Source organism: Rhinatrema bivittatum, chromosome 2 (genome assembly GCF_901001135.1).
Source record: "Rhinatrema bivittatum chromosome 2, aRhiBiv1.1, whole genome shotgun sequence".
Taxonomy (NCBI): Eukaryota; Metazoa; Chordata; class Amphibia; order Gymnophiona; family Rhinatrematidae; genus Rhinatrema; species Rhinatrema bivittatum.
Window position 1 is genome coordinate 630844027 of NC_042616.1, and position 19214 is coordinate 630863240.

Consider the following 19214-nt stretch of genomic DNA (forward strand, 5'->3'; position numbering starts at 1 on the left):
CCTATAGTTTGACTGACCTCTTCACTGGTTGCCAGCAATGCTGTATCCAGGGGATACAAGGAAATGGCTTCAAAATTTCCTAGGTCACCATGGCAGTCCTAAGTTTTCTGGGATTTTTGGGAACGTTCTACTAACTTTTGGGATGAACAGACACTACCATCCACTTGAAAATATTAGTTTTCTTCCTATTTCAGCCTTCATACAGGGTTTTTCCCCATCAACAAAAACAAATTTCCCAGTTTCTCTTAATTTCTTGTCACTAAAAGCCTTAAAAATAGTCCAAAACCATTAAGTGAAGTCTTTTTTACTTTTCTTTCAAAAACTAGCAAATTTTCTGGAGGATGAATTGAAGTCTTTAGGTTCCCTGCTAGTGACCTCTATCAAAATATCCATGTTTCTGGTTGGGTTTTTTTTTTGGGGGGGGGCTTTATCCCCTGAATTGGCAGGACTCCCACTGGGGCAAATTTGTTTTTTAAACTTGGCTTTGGAACTGAAGAGTTAGTGTTGGTCAAGTGGCCAAGGTCTCCTTACCTGGCTACCACCTTTATCTTCTTTTTATTTACTTAGTTTGCCCTATTTTTAATCTATTTAGTAGCCCCCTCTCTTGAGTCATAGATCTCCCACGGACATCATTAGTGACATCAGTGGGCCTAGCCTGGCCATCTTCATTGCAGTGTCAGGGCTTCCCCAAGGGCCCAATGCCATCTACTTTCATTTTCAAAATTGACAGCGGCAACACGATGCTTCGGGCACTCACCTGATCATAGGTCCTGGAAAGCAGAGGGAACAGGCAGCGGCCCAGCAGATGCTCTGGTGCGTGTGGAGGAAGGCAGTAAAAGTAATCAGCAGTGGCAGCAGGAAGGCTTGACCTCAGCAGTGCTCCGACACGGCTCTTCTTAACTGGGCCCACTTTTACTGTTCCCTTCTCTCATGCGACATTCCTGACTTCCCTCTCATTGTGGCTATCCCAATGCCTCCTCTACTTGATTGGACCTTTCCCCAGCTACATAAGCATCGTGATCCGATGCTACCTCACCTGATGCTCCTTGTGGGTGCTGTGGCCCACCTCCATGACATCTGGCCTCCCCCTAAAATCACCTGCCAGCTCTCAATCACCGTTGAGCCTCACCTATCTGCTATAGCCTCTCCAACACCGGCTGCTGGACCCAGGTATTTTTATTTATTTATAATAGGGTACTTCTATTATTTGGATAGGCCATAAGACAAGGAGTAAGGTAGCAGAAGGCCTGGTGGCCAGAAGGCATGAAGCAAAGTAAGAGCGGCCAGGTCAAAGAGCCACGGGTGACTCCATGAAGAAGAATCTAGGTACTGGCAAGCAGGGTATAAATGACTGGAGCTTGCGTGTGATGTGAGTAGCGAGGAGGAGCTTGGCAAGGCTGAAGGTGAGGCTCACTGAGGATCCCTGGTGGAGGGAAGGCTGCACAACAAGCTGAACCAGGGCACGGAGAGCCTGTGAAACAAGCAAAACCATGACACCAACACAAATGTTCATTCTTTTTTAACTCCCACACCTGCTCTCTCACACACCCACATGCTCATGCTCACACACACAGACACACACACACTCTCCATCTCTCTCGCTCACACACAGACATGCTCACACACACACACTCCCTCTATCTCCCACACACATGCTTTCACACTCATTCCCTCACACACACATGCTTTCACAAACACTATCTCTTGCTCCCTCACACACACACATATGCAGGCTCATTCTCTCTCTCATATACATGTAGGCTTTCCCACACACATGCAGGTTCTAGGGATGTGCATTTGTTTCATATGTTTCATACGTTTTCTATACAAGCATGTAATATGAAACGTATGAAACATATGAAACGAATGCAAATCTGATTGACATGTAATGGGAAAGGAATTAAACGAATTAAACAAATGAAACAAATGAAACGAATGCACATCCCTAGCAGGTTCACTATCTCTCTCTCTCTAATACACATGCAGGCTTGCTCTCTCTCTTTCTCATGCAGACTCTCTGATATATGCACACAACCTTTCACATACACATACAACTGCTCGCTCTCTCTTTCTCATACAAATGCAGGCTTGCTCTCTCTCATACACACTTGCAGGCTCTTGCTCTCTCTCTTCCTTTCTCATACCAGTTTTGAAGCCAGAACTGATTATTTTGAGTGGGCCCAAATTTAACATAAATGGGCAGAAGACATGCAGGTCTGAATACTACTAGTTGTACTTTTATTGATAAATAATGCCTTAGTGAGCACCTGAAAATGGATTTCTAAGTAGTCTGCAACAGCCATTATGCATCATGAGTGAAACTTTTAAATATTTTAATTCACTTATTTCAAGCACTTACCAACATTAAAAATTCCTTATTAATATGTACTATTTTATATTTTTTGCAGTTTTGAAATACACAAGAAGAATATAATGTAAAAAGCAAACAAAAAACACAAATACTAGACCCAATCAATCATGTAATAAAACAAATATCCATATATTCTTTCATGAATCTTTTTTCCAGAAAGGAAGAGACCATAACTATAATAAAATAGCAATAATCATGATAATCATAAAAACAGGTGCAGAGCATAATTAGGGCAGTTCACATTAGAACCCACTTGCAAAATAAAATATCCATATCTATATCTATATCTACCTATCTATCTATATATATTCAAATTCTATTGTCATATTAGCATAGTGTCATCTTAGCATAACAATCTCTCTCCACTGCCCAACATTTTGTGAAGTAACACAAACCCCTGCAAATAAAAGGCACTTAGGACTTTGCCATACCATACAATCACAGCAATAACTCTCAGGACTGAAACAGCAACTTATCTATGAAAAGGCAGCAATACAAATATTACACCAGGCAATGGAACACTAATACACCACCTACTAGGGGTGTGAATCGTGTGATCGATCGTCTTAACGATCAATTTTGGCTGGTGGGGGGAGGGAAATCTGATCGTCGTGTTTTTTTTAAATCGTTAAAAATCGTAAATCGGGGGAGGGTGGGAAAACCGGCACACCAAAAAAACCTTAAACCCACCCCGAACCTTTAAAACAAATCCCCCACCCTCCCGAACCCCCCCCCAAAATGTTTTAAATTACCTGGGGTCCAGTGGGGGGGTCCCGACGCGATATCCAGCTCTCTGGCCACGGCTGCGTTGAGAAATGGCGCCGGTGGCCCTTTGCCCTTATCATGTGACAGGGCAAAGGTAGCGCCGGCGCCATTTTGGTTCCTGGCTCCCGACGTCACGCGTGCAGATCACTCCCGGACCCCCGCTGGACCCTCAGGGACTTTTGGCCAGCTTGGGGGGGGCCTCCTGACCCCCACAAGACTTGCCAAAAGTCCAGCGGGGGTCCGGGAGCGACCTCCTGCACGCGGGCCGTATTGCCAATCTTCAAAATGGCGCCGGCGCTACCTTTGCCCTCACTATGTCATACGGGCGACGGATTGGCAATACGGCCCGCGTGCAGGAGGTCTCTCCCAGACCCCCGCTGGACCCCCAGGGACTTTTGGCAAGTCTTGTGGGGGTCAGGAGGCCCCCCCAAGCTGGCCAAAAGTCCCTGGGGGTCCAGCGGTGGTCCGGGAGCGATCTCCTGCATGCGTGACGTCGGGAGCCAGGAACCAAAATGGCGCCGGCGCTACCTTTGCCCTGTCACATGATAAGGGCAAAGGGCCACCGCTGCCATTTCTCAACGCAGCCATGGCCAGAGAGCTGGAGATCGCGTCGGGACCCCCCCACTGGACCCCAGGTAATTTAAAACATTTTGGGGGGGTTCGGGAGGGTGGGGGATTTGTTTTAAAGGTTCGGGTGGGTTTTAGGGTTTTTTGGTGTGCCGGTTTTCCCGTGCCCTATTTAACGATACAATACAAATGCCCCTGACGATAAATCGGGGGCATTTGTATTGTATCGTGCACTCTAACGATTTTGGACGATTTTAAAATTATCTGACGATAATTTTAATCGTTCAAAAACGATTCATATCCCTACCACCTACTGTCCAAACAGAACAACCTGAACTGCTACAAATCTCTACAGAGAAACTACACCTCAGTTACACATAGGCAGAACACAGACCGACCCTTACCTAATACAGAAATAAGGGACTACAAATCAGAAAGAGAAACATGCAGACAAAACCAAAACAGAAAGCCTAAGAAACCAGAAATGCATATTCCCAAAGAGGGCATATTATAATTGCTAAAAATTCTAATAATCATTATTTTTTACCTTTGATCTTATTTTTCTAATCGGTTAACCTGGTATCTTTTTTCCATTTTCCCCTTGTAGATCTTTTCCTAATTCCATTTTCAGGGTCTCTCTTCTGTTTCTTCTCTCTCCTCCTGTCTTCTTCCCTTTCTATCTCCTACACACACACACATGCGCGCACGCACACACACAATTTCTCTCTCTCACATTCTGTTCTCATAGACACACACACAAGCTCTTACTCTCATATGCTCTCCCACAAACACACACAAGCTCTCACTCCCACATGTTGTCCCACACACATAGACACAAGTTCTCACTCACATGCTTTCCCACACACATACACCCAAGCTCTTATTCACATGCCCTCTCACACACACACAAGCTCTCACATGCTCCCCCCCCCATACACACAAGCTATGCTATCCCATAAACACACACACAAGTTCTCACATGCATTCTCACACACACACACACATAAGCTGTCACATGCTTTCCCACACATGCTCCCTCCCATACACACACAGACACACATACACACACCTCCCAGCCTCTAGCTCTTCTTTGACTGGGCTTGCTGGAAACCTCAGGCCTTCCTCTTCACTTTGGCTGTGTGGCATGGCCCAAGATTTACTCCTTATCCTGTCTGTGGCAGGTTAAGGTCTGTCAGGCAGCCCCATGACCTCCTGGAGTTTTCAGACACCAGTGGGTTGGGCTCCATCAGGCAGCCCCTCAATCTCCTTTGATTTTCTGCTGCTGGATCTTCCACAAAGGAGTCAAAGGGAGGCAACCACTCTGTTGACTGGTGACCCAGGCAATTGCCCAGTTGGTCTGCCCTTTAATCTGACACTGGTCACCGATAAGAAAATTATGTAGCTGAGCTGTATTTTTCCTTTTTTTCCTTGATTGGTAGGCCTTTTGTCCCCAAAACCTATTTTTAGGCCTCCCCTCTTTCCCCCCTATATTGTGGTCTAATGTGGATTGCATATCATAATATGCTTTTTTATATGTATTTTGTTTTCTTATGTTATTTGAGTGCTATTGATTACATATCCAGCTTTTTCTGTTTTAGATATGTTATGTATTTTAATTTATACAAACTTCAATAAAGTATAAAACAAAAAATAGCTAATTATGGGGCAGATTTTTAAAAAGTACGCACATGCGTACTTTTGTTCGTGCACCCGGCGCAAACAAGAGTACGCCGGATTTTAATAGATACGCACGTAGCCGCGCATATCTTTTAAAATCCGGGGTCGGTGCGCGCAAGGCTGCTCTCCGAAATTGGAGCGGCCTCGGAGGGAACTTTTTTTCTGGCACCCCCACCTTCCCTTTCCTTCCCCTAACTAACCCCGCCCCCCGGCCCTAACTAATCCCCCCGCCCCCACCTTTATTTCAAAGGTTACGCCTGCCCGAGGCAGGCATAAATTGCATGCGTCGGGCCGGCTGCCGGCGCGCCATGTTCTGGTCTGGGGGCTGGTCCAGAGGCTGCAGCCATGCCCCTGGAACACCCCCGAAGATGTGCCGGCCGTGACACACCCCCGACACGCCCCCAACACCCCCCCCCAGGAAAGCCCTGGGACTTACGCGCGTCCCAGGGCTTTGCGCGCGCTGGCAGCCTATGCAACATAGGCTCGGCGTGCGCAGGGGGAACTTGAAGCAGGTTTTCGGGGGGTACGTGCGTATCTTATGTACATACCCCTTTGAAAATCTGCCCCAAAGTGCCTAACTTTTCTACCGAGCTCATTTCCATACAAGTCCTGGTAGAAAGGTTATGCATAAGAAAACAGGACATCTGCATGATAAACTGCACAGCTTTGAACATCGGCCTCCTACTATGCACACAGCATTTACAAGCTACCAGCTCACACATATTATTTTTCATGCTACAATATTGCAAGATTCAAGAGAGATGGATGTTAGAACCAAAACCCTGCTTCCTGGGAAAAAGAGTAGCAGATTAAGGGCCTCATTTTCCAAGCAGTTTACCGTGTGTGATAAATTCACATTAACAGCTGTTAACATGATTTGCTTATTTGGTATTCAGGGGGCGGAGCATATGTAAAGCAGAAACCAGTTTATTGTGTGCGGCGAAACAGCCACAGTGTTAGCACACAGTCCACGATAGTACCAGACAGCCTGTTTCAGGCTCCAGGGGGGGGGGAGGGAGAGAGAGAGAGAGAGAGAGAGAGAGAGAGAGAGAGAGAGAGAGAGAGAGAGAGAGAGAGAGAGAGAGAGAGAGAGAGAGAGAGAGAACCTTACTATAGTGCCTATGCCCTAGACAGGTATTTTAATCCCTATGGGAGGGCCACCTACTAACTCGGGGTGGGGATTAGGTATGAGTGTCAGGGGTTGGGGGCCACTTTCGCATTCCACATGAGACCTACGGAAAGAACAGTGGTCTCTAGTGAAGATTTGCTGGCCGTCGGAGTGAGGAAACTCACTCCAAGAGGAGATTTGGGCTACATTCTCTCCACCTAGCTTGTTGTTGTCCAGGTAGAGTATCCAGCAAGCTAGGTGGAGAGAACGTTGGCCAAATCTCCTCTTGGAGTGAGTTTCCTCACTCCAACGGACAGCAAATCTTCACTAGAGACCACTGTTCTTTCCGTAGGTCTCATGTGGAATGCGAAAGTGGCCCCCAACCCCTGACGCTCATACCTAATCCCCACCCCGAGTTAGTAGGTGGCCCTCCCATAGGGATTAAAATACCTGTCTAGGGGATAGGCACTATAGTAAGGTTCTCTCTCTCTCTCTCTCTCTCTCTCTCTCTCTCTCTCTCTCTCTCTCTCTCTCTCTCTCTCTCTCTCTCTCTCTCTCTCTCACATGTTTTGGCGAAAACATCGCCGCACGCGATGTTTCCCCACTGCACAAAAGAAGCCTCATTTGCATTGGTAACGCCCCCTAATGCGTTACCAATGCGATATTGGAAAATGAGGCCCTAAGTCATGTCCCACTCACGAATAAACTGTTACTTGCAGTAGCCAGGACCAAAGCTAACCCTCAGATTCTAGGGACTGTTGGGAACTGAAACTCCAAAGATCGCTGTCAATCAGTTGGCTATTTAAAGAAAACCCTGCAAGTCAAACTTTCATCCCAGAGAAATGGAGGTTTTTGTGGAAAAGGCATCTCACAGTACTCACGTCTCTCTGGAGAGGACTGACAATGTGTTTTTTCTAACAACAGCTATGGAGTCAATTTTTCAAAGCTGTGAATAGCATCGGGGGTGGCACCTATTGAGGTAGAGAAACTCATTCGCAGCTGGAGAGATGTTAGAGCACAGGTGGTACATAAGGCTGCCAAGGTCAGGAGGCATTGCTAGAGATACCAGCGGTGATGATGGTGTGGTGGGGGGGGAGGGGGAGGGCAAGATCAGACATTCGTCCTTTACCACTCACACCCCTGGTAGGAGTTAGTTATGGAAATTCATGAGAAGCACATCCAGGCAAAGCAAGGAGCCAAGAAATTTCATTCTGGTAACCAGAAGTTGTGAATTTCTTAAAAAAAAGAAAAAAGGACTAGGCCAGGCTTCTGCCTTCCTCTCCAGCTGCAGTGGGGAAAAGGAAGCAGTGAGGGCACCAGCACAGTTCAGAAAGGTTCCAGTTCTGTGACCTGAAGTGACCTGGGCAGAAGATCAGCACTGCTGGTAACCAACAAATCTTAATAAACATTTCAAGCAAAAAAAAAAAGTATCACTTGGAAAGGACAGGGAATACAGACAGTTCAAGTTCTAAGAGCACCAGTATATACAGACTGGCATGTGTAAAAGGGAAAAAGATTAAAATCAGAATAGAGCACAGAAAACAATACTAAAAGCATCAATGGATCCACAAAACAGAAGCAATAGGTTTGGGGGTAAATAATCAAAAGTGTGCACCTTGGTGAAAACTCTGTGGGATTTGCACTAATAGTCAAAGCAAAAAACTACACTGGTAGTTTTAGTTTGATTATTACTCAGCAAAATTGCACACACAGATTTGCACCTTCTCCCTTATGCATACATTTTCAGCAGAAAATTATGTGAACAATTGCCTTCCCGACCTAACCCTGTTCCAGGAATGCCTACAAAGGATATGCAGGTAAAATCATACGCGTTGAAGTATGATTGTACTTTTACCTGAAAGAGAGTAGTCGTCAAAAATCAAACAACCCCTTTTTGTAGGTAGAACAGCATCATACAAAAATGTCTTTGATTATTGCTCACTTAGAAGGAGATCTTAGGGTGTCTTTTTTTCCTGCATGCGTGCACTTGCAAGCCCACCTCTCTTGGAAGAAAATACAGGAGCCACCCTGCTCTACACTTCCATCCCCCCTCCTCCCAGTACAACCCCAGTCTGTCTCCAAGGAGGCTCATAACAGCCAAACGAATACCTGAAAGTAAGCATTCTTATATATGTAAATTTGTTGCTGAGTGATAAGAAGGCTTAGATCGGCACAGCACATATAAATTCATGAGTCATAGGTAAGAGGCACATGCTGGTTTGAAGGTCAGTTTACTACTATGGAATATGATGTTACATATACATCTATAAGGTGACATATTTTGTAGACTGCACTGATGTCCAACTACCTGAACAGGAGAGGAGACTGCGGATCCTGAAGTATATGATGCTTCTGTTGAAAGCAATATGGTTGATGAAGGGATTCTTCTTATTTTCCATTCATCCCTTATCTAATACACAAGACCCTTCCCCTACATAATCCTCACCTCCTTACACGTACATGTTAATGGAAGAATAGACTACAGATATAGGTCAAGCAAGATCACTCTCCAATACAGGCACTACAGAAGAATGAACTGAAACCCTTACCAACCTCAGACAAGAGAATGGCTTCCTCTTTGCCCAGATCACTACTCTCTCTTCCTGCAACTCTGAGGTAAGTCCAAAGGGGAAGGAATTGTTTCAGGGTGGTCCTGTGAAATAATCAGCCACTGAGTATAATCTGAAGCAGTTGTTGGATCTTAAAAGGAGATAGAGTAAATATATTCAGGCTCATCTCGAGCAATAAACTGACTCATATATAAACTGAACAAGAACTCAATGTGACCACCACTGAAGACAGCGAAGGAAGAAGCTTAGGAGTGAGTGCCGAGGTGGTGACCTGGATTGCAAATTGGTTGACGGACAGAAGACAATGTGTGATGGTAAATGGAACCTTCTCTGAAGAGAGAGCGGTTTTAAGTGGTGTACCGCAAGGATCGGTGTTGGGACCGGTCCTGTTCAATATCTTTGTGAGCGACATTGCGGACGGGATAGAAGGTAAGGTTTGTCTTTTGCGGATGACACTAAGATCTGCAACAGAGTGGACACGCCGGAAGGAGTGGAGAGAATGAGACGGGATCTAAGGAAACTGGAAGAGTGGTCGAAGATATGGCAGCTGAGATTCAATGCCAAGAAGTGCAAAGTCATGCATATGGGGAGTGGAAATCCGAATGAACTGTATTCGATGGGGGGGGAAAGGCTGATGTGCATGGAGCAGGAGAGGGACCTTGGGGTGATAGTGTCTAATGATATGAAGTCTGAGAAACAATGCGACAAGGCGATAGCAAAAGCCAGAAGAATGCTGGGCTGCATAGAGAGAGGAATATCGAGTAAGAAAAGGGAAGTGATTATTCCCTTGTACAGGTCCTTGGTGAGGCCTCACCTGGAGTACTGTGTTCAGTTCTGGAGACCGTATCTACAAAAAGACAAAGACAAGATGGAAGCGGTACAGAGAAGGGCGACCAGGAAGGTGGAGGATCTTCATCGGATGACGTACGAGGAGAGATTGAAGAATCTAAATATGTACACCCTGGAGGAAAGGAGGAGCAGAGGAGATATGATACAGACTTTCAGATACTTGAAAGGTTTTAATGATCCAAAGGCAACGACAAACCTTTACCATAAGAAAAAAATCAGCAGAACCAGGGGTCACGATTTGAAGCTCCAGGGAGGAAGATTCAGAACCAATGTCAGGAAGTATTTCTTCACGGAGAGGGTGGTGGATGCCTGGAATGCCCTTCCGGAGGAAGTGGTGAAGACCAGAACTGTGAAGGACTTCAAAGGGGCGTGGGATAAACACTGTGGATCCATAAAGTCAAGAGGCCGCCAATGAAGAGTGGGTGACTCGCCAGAATGATGGCTACTGCCTGGACACAATACCCTTATTCAATAAACATACACATGGTTACTGTGACTCCAACATCACTCTAAGCTTCAACAGCAAGAGGAAATGTGGAAAAAAGGATTTGCACTCACAAAGCCGGGAGTAGCTGGCTTGTTACGGCGGTTACTACCCCAAACCAAATGTGCCTGATACTTCACTTTCGATGCACATCCAGCATAGCTCTCTGCTCCAACGGCAGGGGAGAAGAAAAACTGATACTTCACGCATATCCAGCATAGCTCTCTGCTTCAACGGCAGGGGAAAAGAAAAACTGATACTTCACGCATACCCAGCATAGCTTCAACGGCAGGGGAGAAGAAAAAAGGATTCACACTCACAAAGCGGGGAGTAGCTGGCTTGTTACGGCGGTTACTACCCCAAACCAAATGTGCCTGATACTTCACTTTCGATGCATATCCAGCATAGCTCTCTGCTTCAACGGCAGGGGAGAAGAAAAAACTGATACTTCACGCATATCCAGCATAGCTCTCTGCTTCAACGGCAGGGGAGAAGAAAAACAACCAATAAGGGCTGTATAACATAGTCTGGGTTCTAACAAATAAGCATGGGTGTAGCTTGCTTATTGCGGCAGTTACTACCCCTACTACCCCCTAACTAATCAAGCTAGATATTTCACTTGGATGCAGCTCCATCACTGCTCTCTACATTAATGGTGGGGGAGGAAGGGAAATAGAACCAAGAGCTAAAAGAAACAGATAAGTATGAGAGAAAAAATGTGTGAAGCTTGCTGGGCAGATTGGATGGGCCGTTTGGTCTTCTTCTGCCGTCATTTCTATGTTTCTATGTTTCTATTAAAATTCAAATCAAATCAAGAGCAGAAGAACTGCTCTATCGCTGTGGATAAAATGTTTTTATGAATGATTTATTTTACAAAAAGATTTTTTCTATTACTTCTGGTATTAATTCATATACCTACACCCGATGTGGATCTATTTGTTTTCAGAATTATTAAAAATGCCTGAAAACATTTTTTTTAGGAAGAGTAGGTTTCATATACAGTGTAGGTGTCCCCGCACCAATGTGTTACTGGTGATAATCATTAACCTCCTACCACCTCCAATCACATTTAAAAAAAAAAAATTAATGCAATTAATGCAATATTTAATGCAATGTATATGCAATATATTGCATTAAAAACATTTTTTAAAAAATGCGATTGGAGGTGGTAGGAGGTTAATGATTATCACCAATAACCCGTTCTGTGGGGACACCTACACTGTATATGAAACCTTCTACTCTTCCTAAAAAAATATTTTCAGGCATTTTTAATAATTCTGAAAACAAATAGATCCACATCGTATTGGTATAAGAATTAAGAACGGAAGTAATAGAAAAAATTATTTTTGTAAAATAAATCATTCATAAAAACATTTTATCCACAGCGATAGAGCAGTTCTTCTGCTCTTTTCATATATAAACTGAGCAGCCTGGTCTTGGCAACTGGCTATGAAACTAGTGGAGAGATAGGCCACAGGGGATGATGGTAAATGTAAATCACTCTGAGGAAAGAAAGATGATTAGTGGAGTGCCTCGAGGATCTGTCCTGGAGCCAGTTCTGTTCAATATCTTTGTGGACAATACTGCAGAAAGGTTAGTAGGTAAAGTATTTTTTTTTTTTTTGCAGATGACATTAAGATCTACTGCAGACATTCTTGAGGAAATAGAAAGTGTGATGTAAATCCTGACAAAAGAAGACTTGAGGAATGATCAAGTGCTTGGCAGCTATGGTTCAATCCAAATAAAGTTCAAAATCATGAATTTGGGGAGCAGCAACCCAAGAGAGCAATATGTGGTGGGGGTGGGCACTTGGGAGAAACAAAATAGGACATGAGCCGAAATTTCCTATTTTGTTTCATTTCGTTCTCAAAACAAAGTGATTGAAAATCCAGCAAAATGTTGGTGCTCAACATTTTGTTTTGAAAACAACAACAACAACAACAAAAGTTATCCGCCAGGCCTAAGCCCAGGTTTGAGGCCAGGACCTCACTTAGGGAATAGGCCAAGACCCAGAGGCACGGCCTACCCCCCAAGCATGATGCTGGGGTCTCTGCCGAGGCCCACGCCTGACACCCATGTCTTGGCAGAGACCCCGTAAATTGTCTCCACTTAACCTGCTCCATCGGGGAAACAACACTGCGGCCCAGGCACAACTCCAACACCAGAGCCCAGCCTGCAGGCCGGGCCCTGATGCCGGGACCTTAGGCCAGGCCCAAGTCCAATGGCAGGGCCTGGTCTGGGGGGCCTGAGTCCTGACACTGGAATCCAGACTGGAGGCCCATGTCCTGATGCCCGGGGCTCTGGGCTGGGGAACTGATAAGCACGGGGATAAGCTGCACGGAGAAGCAGTTACTATCCTGTAGGGGTGTGCATTCGGATTGACCGCATTAGTAAAACGCAACTCATATTTTTTTTTTACTTAAAAAATTGATTCGACATAAACGATCGGATTTCCCACATATCCAACATAGATATGTTGGATATGTGGGAAATCGCGATTGTTGAGCCAAAATAAAAATATAAACCCCCTCACCCTCCTTAATCCCCCCCCCCAGACTTACCACAACTCCCTGGTGATGGAGCGAGGAGTGAGGACGTCATTTCTGCAATCCTTGGCGAGAAGCATGTGACGTCGGCGGCACGTCGAGTGACGCCGGCGCCACGTGATTCCCGGCGAGTTCGCGCCGGACGGCTCGTTCGGCCCAAAAAGAACTTTTGGCCAGCTTGAGGGGGTCAGGAGGCCCCCCCAAGCTGGCCAAAAGTTCTTTTTGGGCCAAACGAGCCGTCCGGCACGAACGAGCCGGGAATCACGTGACGCCGCGTCACTCGACGTGCCACCGACGTCACATGCTTCTCGCCAAGGATTGCAGAAATGACGTCCTCACTCCTCGCTCGATCACCAGGGAGTTGTGGTAAGTCTGGGGGGGGGGATTAAGGAGGGTGAGGGGGTTTAATTTTTTTTTTTGCACATATGTACATATACCCAACTCATTGGATTTTTTTTATGTCCATATTGGCCGCAAGTGGGACCCCCTTTCGGACATAAAAAATATGAACATAAAATTTTGCTCTGCACATCCCTACTATCCTTAACAGAAGGCAAAGAATCACTACCTTTAACTAATAAGCCTTGATGCCTGTGATACGACTGCAACATTGCTCTTCACTTTGACATTTAGGGGTGGGGCGTAGAGAGGACCTGGATTCAGATTCAGACAGCAACCATTATGGGTCTGGGGTACTGATACGCAGACAGAAAGGAAAAAGCACAGAACTGCTTCAATGGCCAAGTCCATAAATATGCACAGCAAGAGCACTGTCTGAATTTTCAAGAAGGCTCATCACCCAGTAAAAGAGAAACTTGGAGGTAACCTATACAGGAGAGCAAATACTACCATAAGAAACTTGCTGGGCAGACTCGATGGCTCATTTGGTCCTTTTCTGCTGCCATTACTATGTTACTATGCTTGTGGCCTTTCAGCTCAGCAAACCAGGGTGGGGTAGATGTTAAGGGGTCTGGCAGAAGGTCACGAAATGTATCTTTAGGGACAGGCAGGCCTCTTTGCCTGTAAGACTTGCACATTCCCCTGCAGCTTCTTAAATTCACTTTCCTCTAGTTTGTACCATCATTTTGCTTCCTTTTTCTACTGAGATATTGGTGATGATATCTTCATAGTGCCCTTTCCTGACATGGTATTGATCTGCATCTTTTAAGAATAGATAAGTGTGTTAGGGTTGACAGAGCTTGAACTGGCAATGCTAGAGAGAAAAGATAAACCTTAGAAAAAGAAGACTCAAGAGGGGAGGAGAGGCCAGGTGATAGCTACCCTATCATGACCAAGAAGGTAGACCCTCCCTGAGATGATATAATTGGTGTAGCAGGGGTATGTCCTTATTGGTCATGGTATATATGGAGAGCAGCAAGAATCAATCTCTCCTGGCACAACAGACTTCAAAAAGCTGTGCTCTGTGATACCCAGCAGGTAGGATATTGTGGTTAATTTGGGGTAGAAAGATAGACTGATCCTCTGTATAGGAAGCCTCTGAGTATTTTGCATGTGAAATAGTTTCCTTATGAATAAACAAACAAACAAACACATAAATAAATAAATAAATAGTTCATGCTCGCATGACAATTTATTTATTTATTTAAAAAATCTTACATTCTGCAACCTTTGCAGCACAGTTGTTCTGGGCAGAGTACATAACATACGTTCATACAATGATGAATTGTATTTATCCCTTGATGATTTATCTTGGGTTGTGACACTGGAGGGGAGAAAGTAGCTAATCTAAGATTCTTCTGTCAAAAAAAATTACCAAAAAAGAACACAACAGACTTAGAGACATGACTATAGGATAATGTTCCAGAAGAAGTGTCACACTGTTGGGATTATTGTTTCTTATGCTGTAACAGTGGATTTCTGTACAGAAATCATGCCATACTTTGTAGCTTGTGAAAATAATACAAAGTTAAATCATTAAAAGGAGTTATTTTTTAATAATGGATTGAACTATTGTAAATTTTAAATAAATAAATGATGTGCTTTAGAAAAAACAGAATTGTCTCTTTAACATAATAATCATGGGACCTTCGTAGATCTCGGTTCTGACACACTTTTCATAGTCAAGATGATGAATGTAATAAGAGAGTAAAAACAAAAAAACAATATGGCACAGCTCCTACGATTTTCCACAGGAGTAAAATTAAAAAAAAAAAGTTACATTTTTCCTCCCATAGAAAGAAATGAGAGCAATGTGGGGCAAAAAAGAGAGGCCAAAAATATTACTTCTGCTCTGAAACACAATAGGGTAGAATGATAAAAATATGGACAACAATAATACAATGAAATCTTTCTTATTTAATGTCACTGCAGTACAGAATTTTACAATAAAAACATTTCAGCCTAAATATAAAGGTGTATTGTTCATACTGTCTATTGTAAAAGGAAAGCATTTGACTATTCCATATCAATCATTAGAGATGTGCATTATGGGGCCAATTTTTAAAGAGTACAGGCTCCTAATTTCTGGAGTTAGGCTCTTAAATTGGCCCTTTTGAAAATTTTCAAGGGCTAAGTGCCTAAATTTAAATTGATCATTTCGCTAGGTATTTAAATTTAGGGACCTAAAAAGTAGGTTGACTACATGGGTGGAGTAGTGAAAATAAAGTTAGGAACTTAGTACCAATTTTCAGAACTAGGCACATGAATAGCGGTCCTATATTTAGGAACCAAAAGTCCAATTTTAAAAGGGTTTAGGCTCCAACTTTGGGAGTACAGCTTCTAAATTGCCCCTTCTGAAAATGTATTAGGGCTGAGAGCCCTAAATTTAGACTCCTAATTAAATTTATGACCCTAAAATGTGGGTGGCTACAGGGGCAGAGTTAAGGCAAGGATAAAGTTGGGAGCTGAGCATTGATTTTCAGAAAAAGACACCTAGTCTAGGATTCTAAACCTAAGCAAATAAACAGCAGGCCTACATTTAAAAGGCTAAATTTTGTGAATTTTCAGCTGAAAACATAGATCCTAAATTCAGCTGAAAATAGGTCTGAAACATAATCACCTAACTTAATGAGTCATTTACCAAGCGGATCGCACGAGATAAGGGAAGTTTTGCACGCGAAAAGTCTCTTATCACATGCGATACCAAGATGGGAGTGGAGTCGGGGCGGCGTCAGCCCTGGAAGTGGAGGAGTCGGGGTGGCACCGGGGCTGACGCCGCGAAGACTGCGCCGACAGCGAAAGGTAAGCACCTTTATCACTGTCAGTTTTGCGCCGAATAACTACAGCTTTTATGGTGTAGTTATTTAGCACGACGCCAGCAGCGATCACACCGCGGAAGTACGATCGCTGCCGGCGACCGCAGGACCACCCCCCCGTTTCGCCTCCCCCACCCCCCCCCCGTTATCGCGGGATTCAGGGAGCCCTGCGACATTGGTAAATCTAGGTCTTAGGGGCCTAAATTTAGGAATTTAGCAGTTTTTTTAATATTGACCACTTTACTTTCAAAATGGCACCATTTTCGTCTACAGCAGATTTTCACAATGGCACTGGCCTCAGGTTGGATGGCGCTAATGTCTACTCCCACATCGGAGGGGAAGAAGTGAATATGGATCTCTCCTGCCCCATGATAACTGAAAAACTGAGCTAAGAGTCTGGGGAGAGCAGGGAAGGGGGGGGGGCAGGGGGAATTGGAAATGTGCCTAGATACTTTTTATTTTTGTGGTAGGTCCAGGCCCAACAATTTGTTAGAATGTCAATTTTGTTTTTCAGTTCTTTTAACATTTTTCATCTGTTATTTATCCTTTTCATTTTAAATTAATAAAATGAAATGAAAAAAAAATGAAATGAAAACCAAAATGAAACAAAATTATATTCAGACCTGTATCAGTGATAATTAAGCACAATTCTTCTGAAACTGATTTGAGCAATAAATAACCTGGATTACCTTCTGTGTGTGTTGCGGTTACTGTTGACATGACCTCTTCCAGTACATCCTGGGGTTGGGCACTTGAGTACATTTTCATGCATTGCAAGAACTAAGCACAAAAAAAAAAATGTAAAACCCAATGACAAAGAAAACACATATGCAAGATACAGAGAAAAACGACACTGTTATTATTTTGCTCTTAAATGGCTCTGACAATAATAATATCTAGAGCTCTACAAGATATGTATTGCTCACTGAACCAGAAAACCATTAAGGGTTCAGTTCAAAGTTTTGGTGCTATCCCATGTTTGTTTTTTCTATGGACTCTCAGGAGTCAGAATAACTGAAGGTGCAGTTCTACCTCTTCCAAGACGTCTCACAAGTAGCCCTGTATGAAAATGTGAATGGTGCAATTCTTTCAGTTTTATATACGCTCATGGCAGAATATCGACAACACCAACATCTAATTTATGGGAGGGGAAACACAAAGCAAGGAAGGGAAGGAGTTATCACAGCTCTAACAATCAGGGATATGCAGGGAGAACATTTTTGTTTCGATCGACATTTTTCATTTGGGGGTTCTCTTTATTATTTGGGTTCCAGTCTGTTTAATGTTCATTTGAGTTTGGTTCATTTACTGATCCAAAATAAACAAAATAATAGTGAAAAAAAAAAAATGAAAACAGAGTGTCCTTGGGCACAGCCCCCTACAACACAGCTGATTGAGCCCCAGGCCGTCTTTTCCTCTCCCCCCCCCCCCCTATTTCTGCCCCCCACAAGTGACCTGGGGCCAGGGCCTCTGCAGCTCCCCCTTACCCCCTTCCTTGGGTTCTTCTTCCATGTAGAAAGGAGCAGGCGTGATCCCCAGTAGCTCCTGATACAGAATGGCATCATCCAGTGCTAATGTTTTACAGCCATGAAGCCTGCAGTGGTAAAACTTAAAGGTCCCAGTCGTAGGACCAGCTGCCACCATTCTGCACTGGAAACCAAACTGGACAGGGTTCTTACCCTTTTCTACATGGACGAAGACTCTGCAGAAGAGGTAAACTGAGGCCGAAGAGCTGCCAGGAGGCAGGGAGATCTGAGATGGCCTTTTTTGGGGGTGTTTTGGGAACAAACCTAAAACAACAGAAACATTTTGGTTATTTTTCAGGAAGCCAATTTTTGGTTCATTCCATTCATAACAAACAAAATCTGACTTTGTTGTTACAAAAATAGCATTTGTTTCAAATGACTTCACCTCCCTATGAATAACCACACACATCAAGAAAAAGAAGGAAAAAATAAAACGTGTTTTCTTTCTTTGTGTACTACATTTCTGCACCCACTCTGCAGAATGTCTCCGGTTGAAATCCCACAATTTTTAAAATATCAGTCTGCCTGATATATTTTTTTTCTAAATTCTTCTCTCAGTTGTTTTAAGGAAGGGCAGCTGGGCTGAGCCCTGGGCTGCTAGGTATAACATGGATGCAGGGTCTTGACCTCTCCTGGCCCCCTCCTCTGTCCCTTTTTCCTCTCTTTCATGTCAGTTTATAGGGACTGGAGAAGGAAATGATGTAGCAGCTCTGTGTATGCATCCAATACTGCTGTCAGAGCAATGCTGGAAGCAGTCCAAAGCAGGTAATACTTGACCTTACTCCCAGCTGGGGTTTGGGAGGGAAGCTTAGGGGGGATGGGGAGCTTGCGATCAAGGTTGTGGGTGAGTGGGGGAGAGGAGAGGGCTTGGTGTTTTTGACTTCAATATTGTGGCTGGAGGGCCAATTTTATATCACTAGGGCCTGCTTCTTTATTTTTCTTGTTAACTTTTTGTGGTGGAGAGATTTGGGGAGGGCCCGTATTGGGTGCTAGCCTATTAACTACTTTGATGTATTTTGGAGGAGAGGGCTGGGCAGTAGGGCCTGAAGGTCCACAAGGGTGTTTTTTTTTAAATGTACTTTACCAGCTATACTCTGAATATAGCTGGTTAAGTATCAAGTTATCCAGGAACACGTACCAGGATAGATTTACGACTGCTCTGATGCAGTACTAAAGTCAAAACAGCTACATTAGCCGGATAAAGATGAATATTGTCTAAGTTAAGCCTTGGATCTCCCCCAGACTGCCCCTGACTTATCCGGCTACATTTTTAGCCAGGTAACTACTTAGCTAGATAAGGTGGGGCAGTGAAACTGGCTGAATTTTCAAAACCTGCTGTTGGTTTTGGCAAAGTCCGAAAACTTGGCTGGAAAACTGCTTTGAATAAGGACCCTCGAGTGATTAGTTAAATTTACATCACGGGAGACATTTTGAGCCGATCATAACTTTTGAACGTCATCTATGTCTATATTTTGCCAGCCTTTCCCAAATTAAATTATATAATCACAAACTCCAGAATGCCTGGAACCAGAGAAC

General features: G+C 44.1%; 1 protein-coding gene across 1 annotated transcript in view; it reads right to left on the minus strand.

Annotated features, from left to right (window-relative positions):
• The window catches only part of ST18 (ST18 C2H2C-type zinc finger transcription factor), a 367593-nt gene that overhangs the window by 269510 nt on the left and 78869 nt on the right, over window positions 1–19214 (minus strand). The window contains exon 5 of the mRNA XM_029587185.1: window positions 16842–16932. Coding sequence (XP_029443045.1) covers window positions 16842–16932 — 91 coding nt within the window. The remainder of the gene's footprint in view (window positions 1–16841; window positions 16933–19214) is intronic.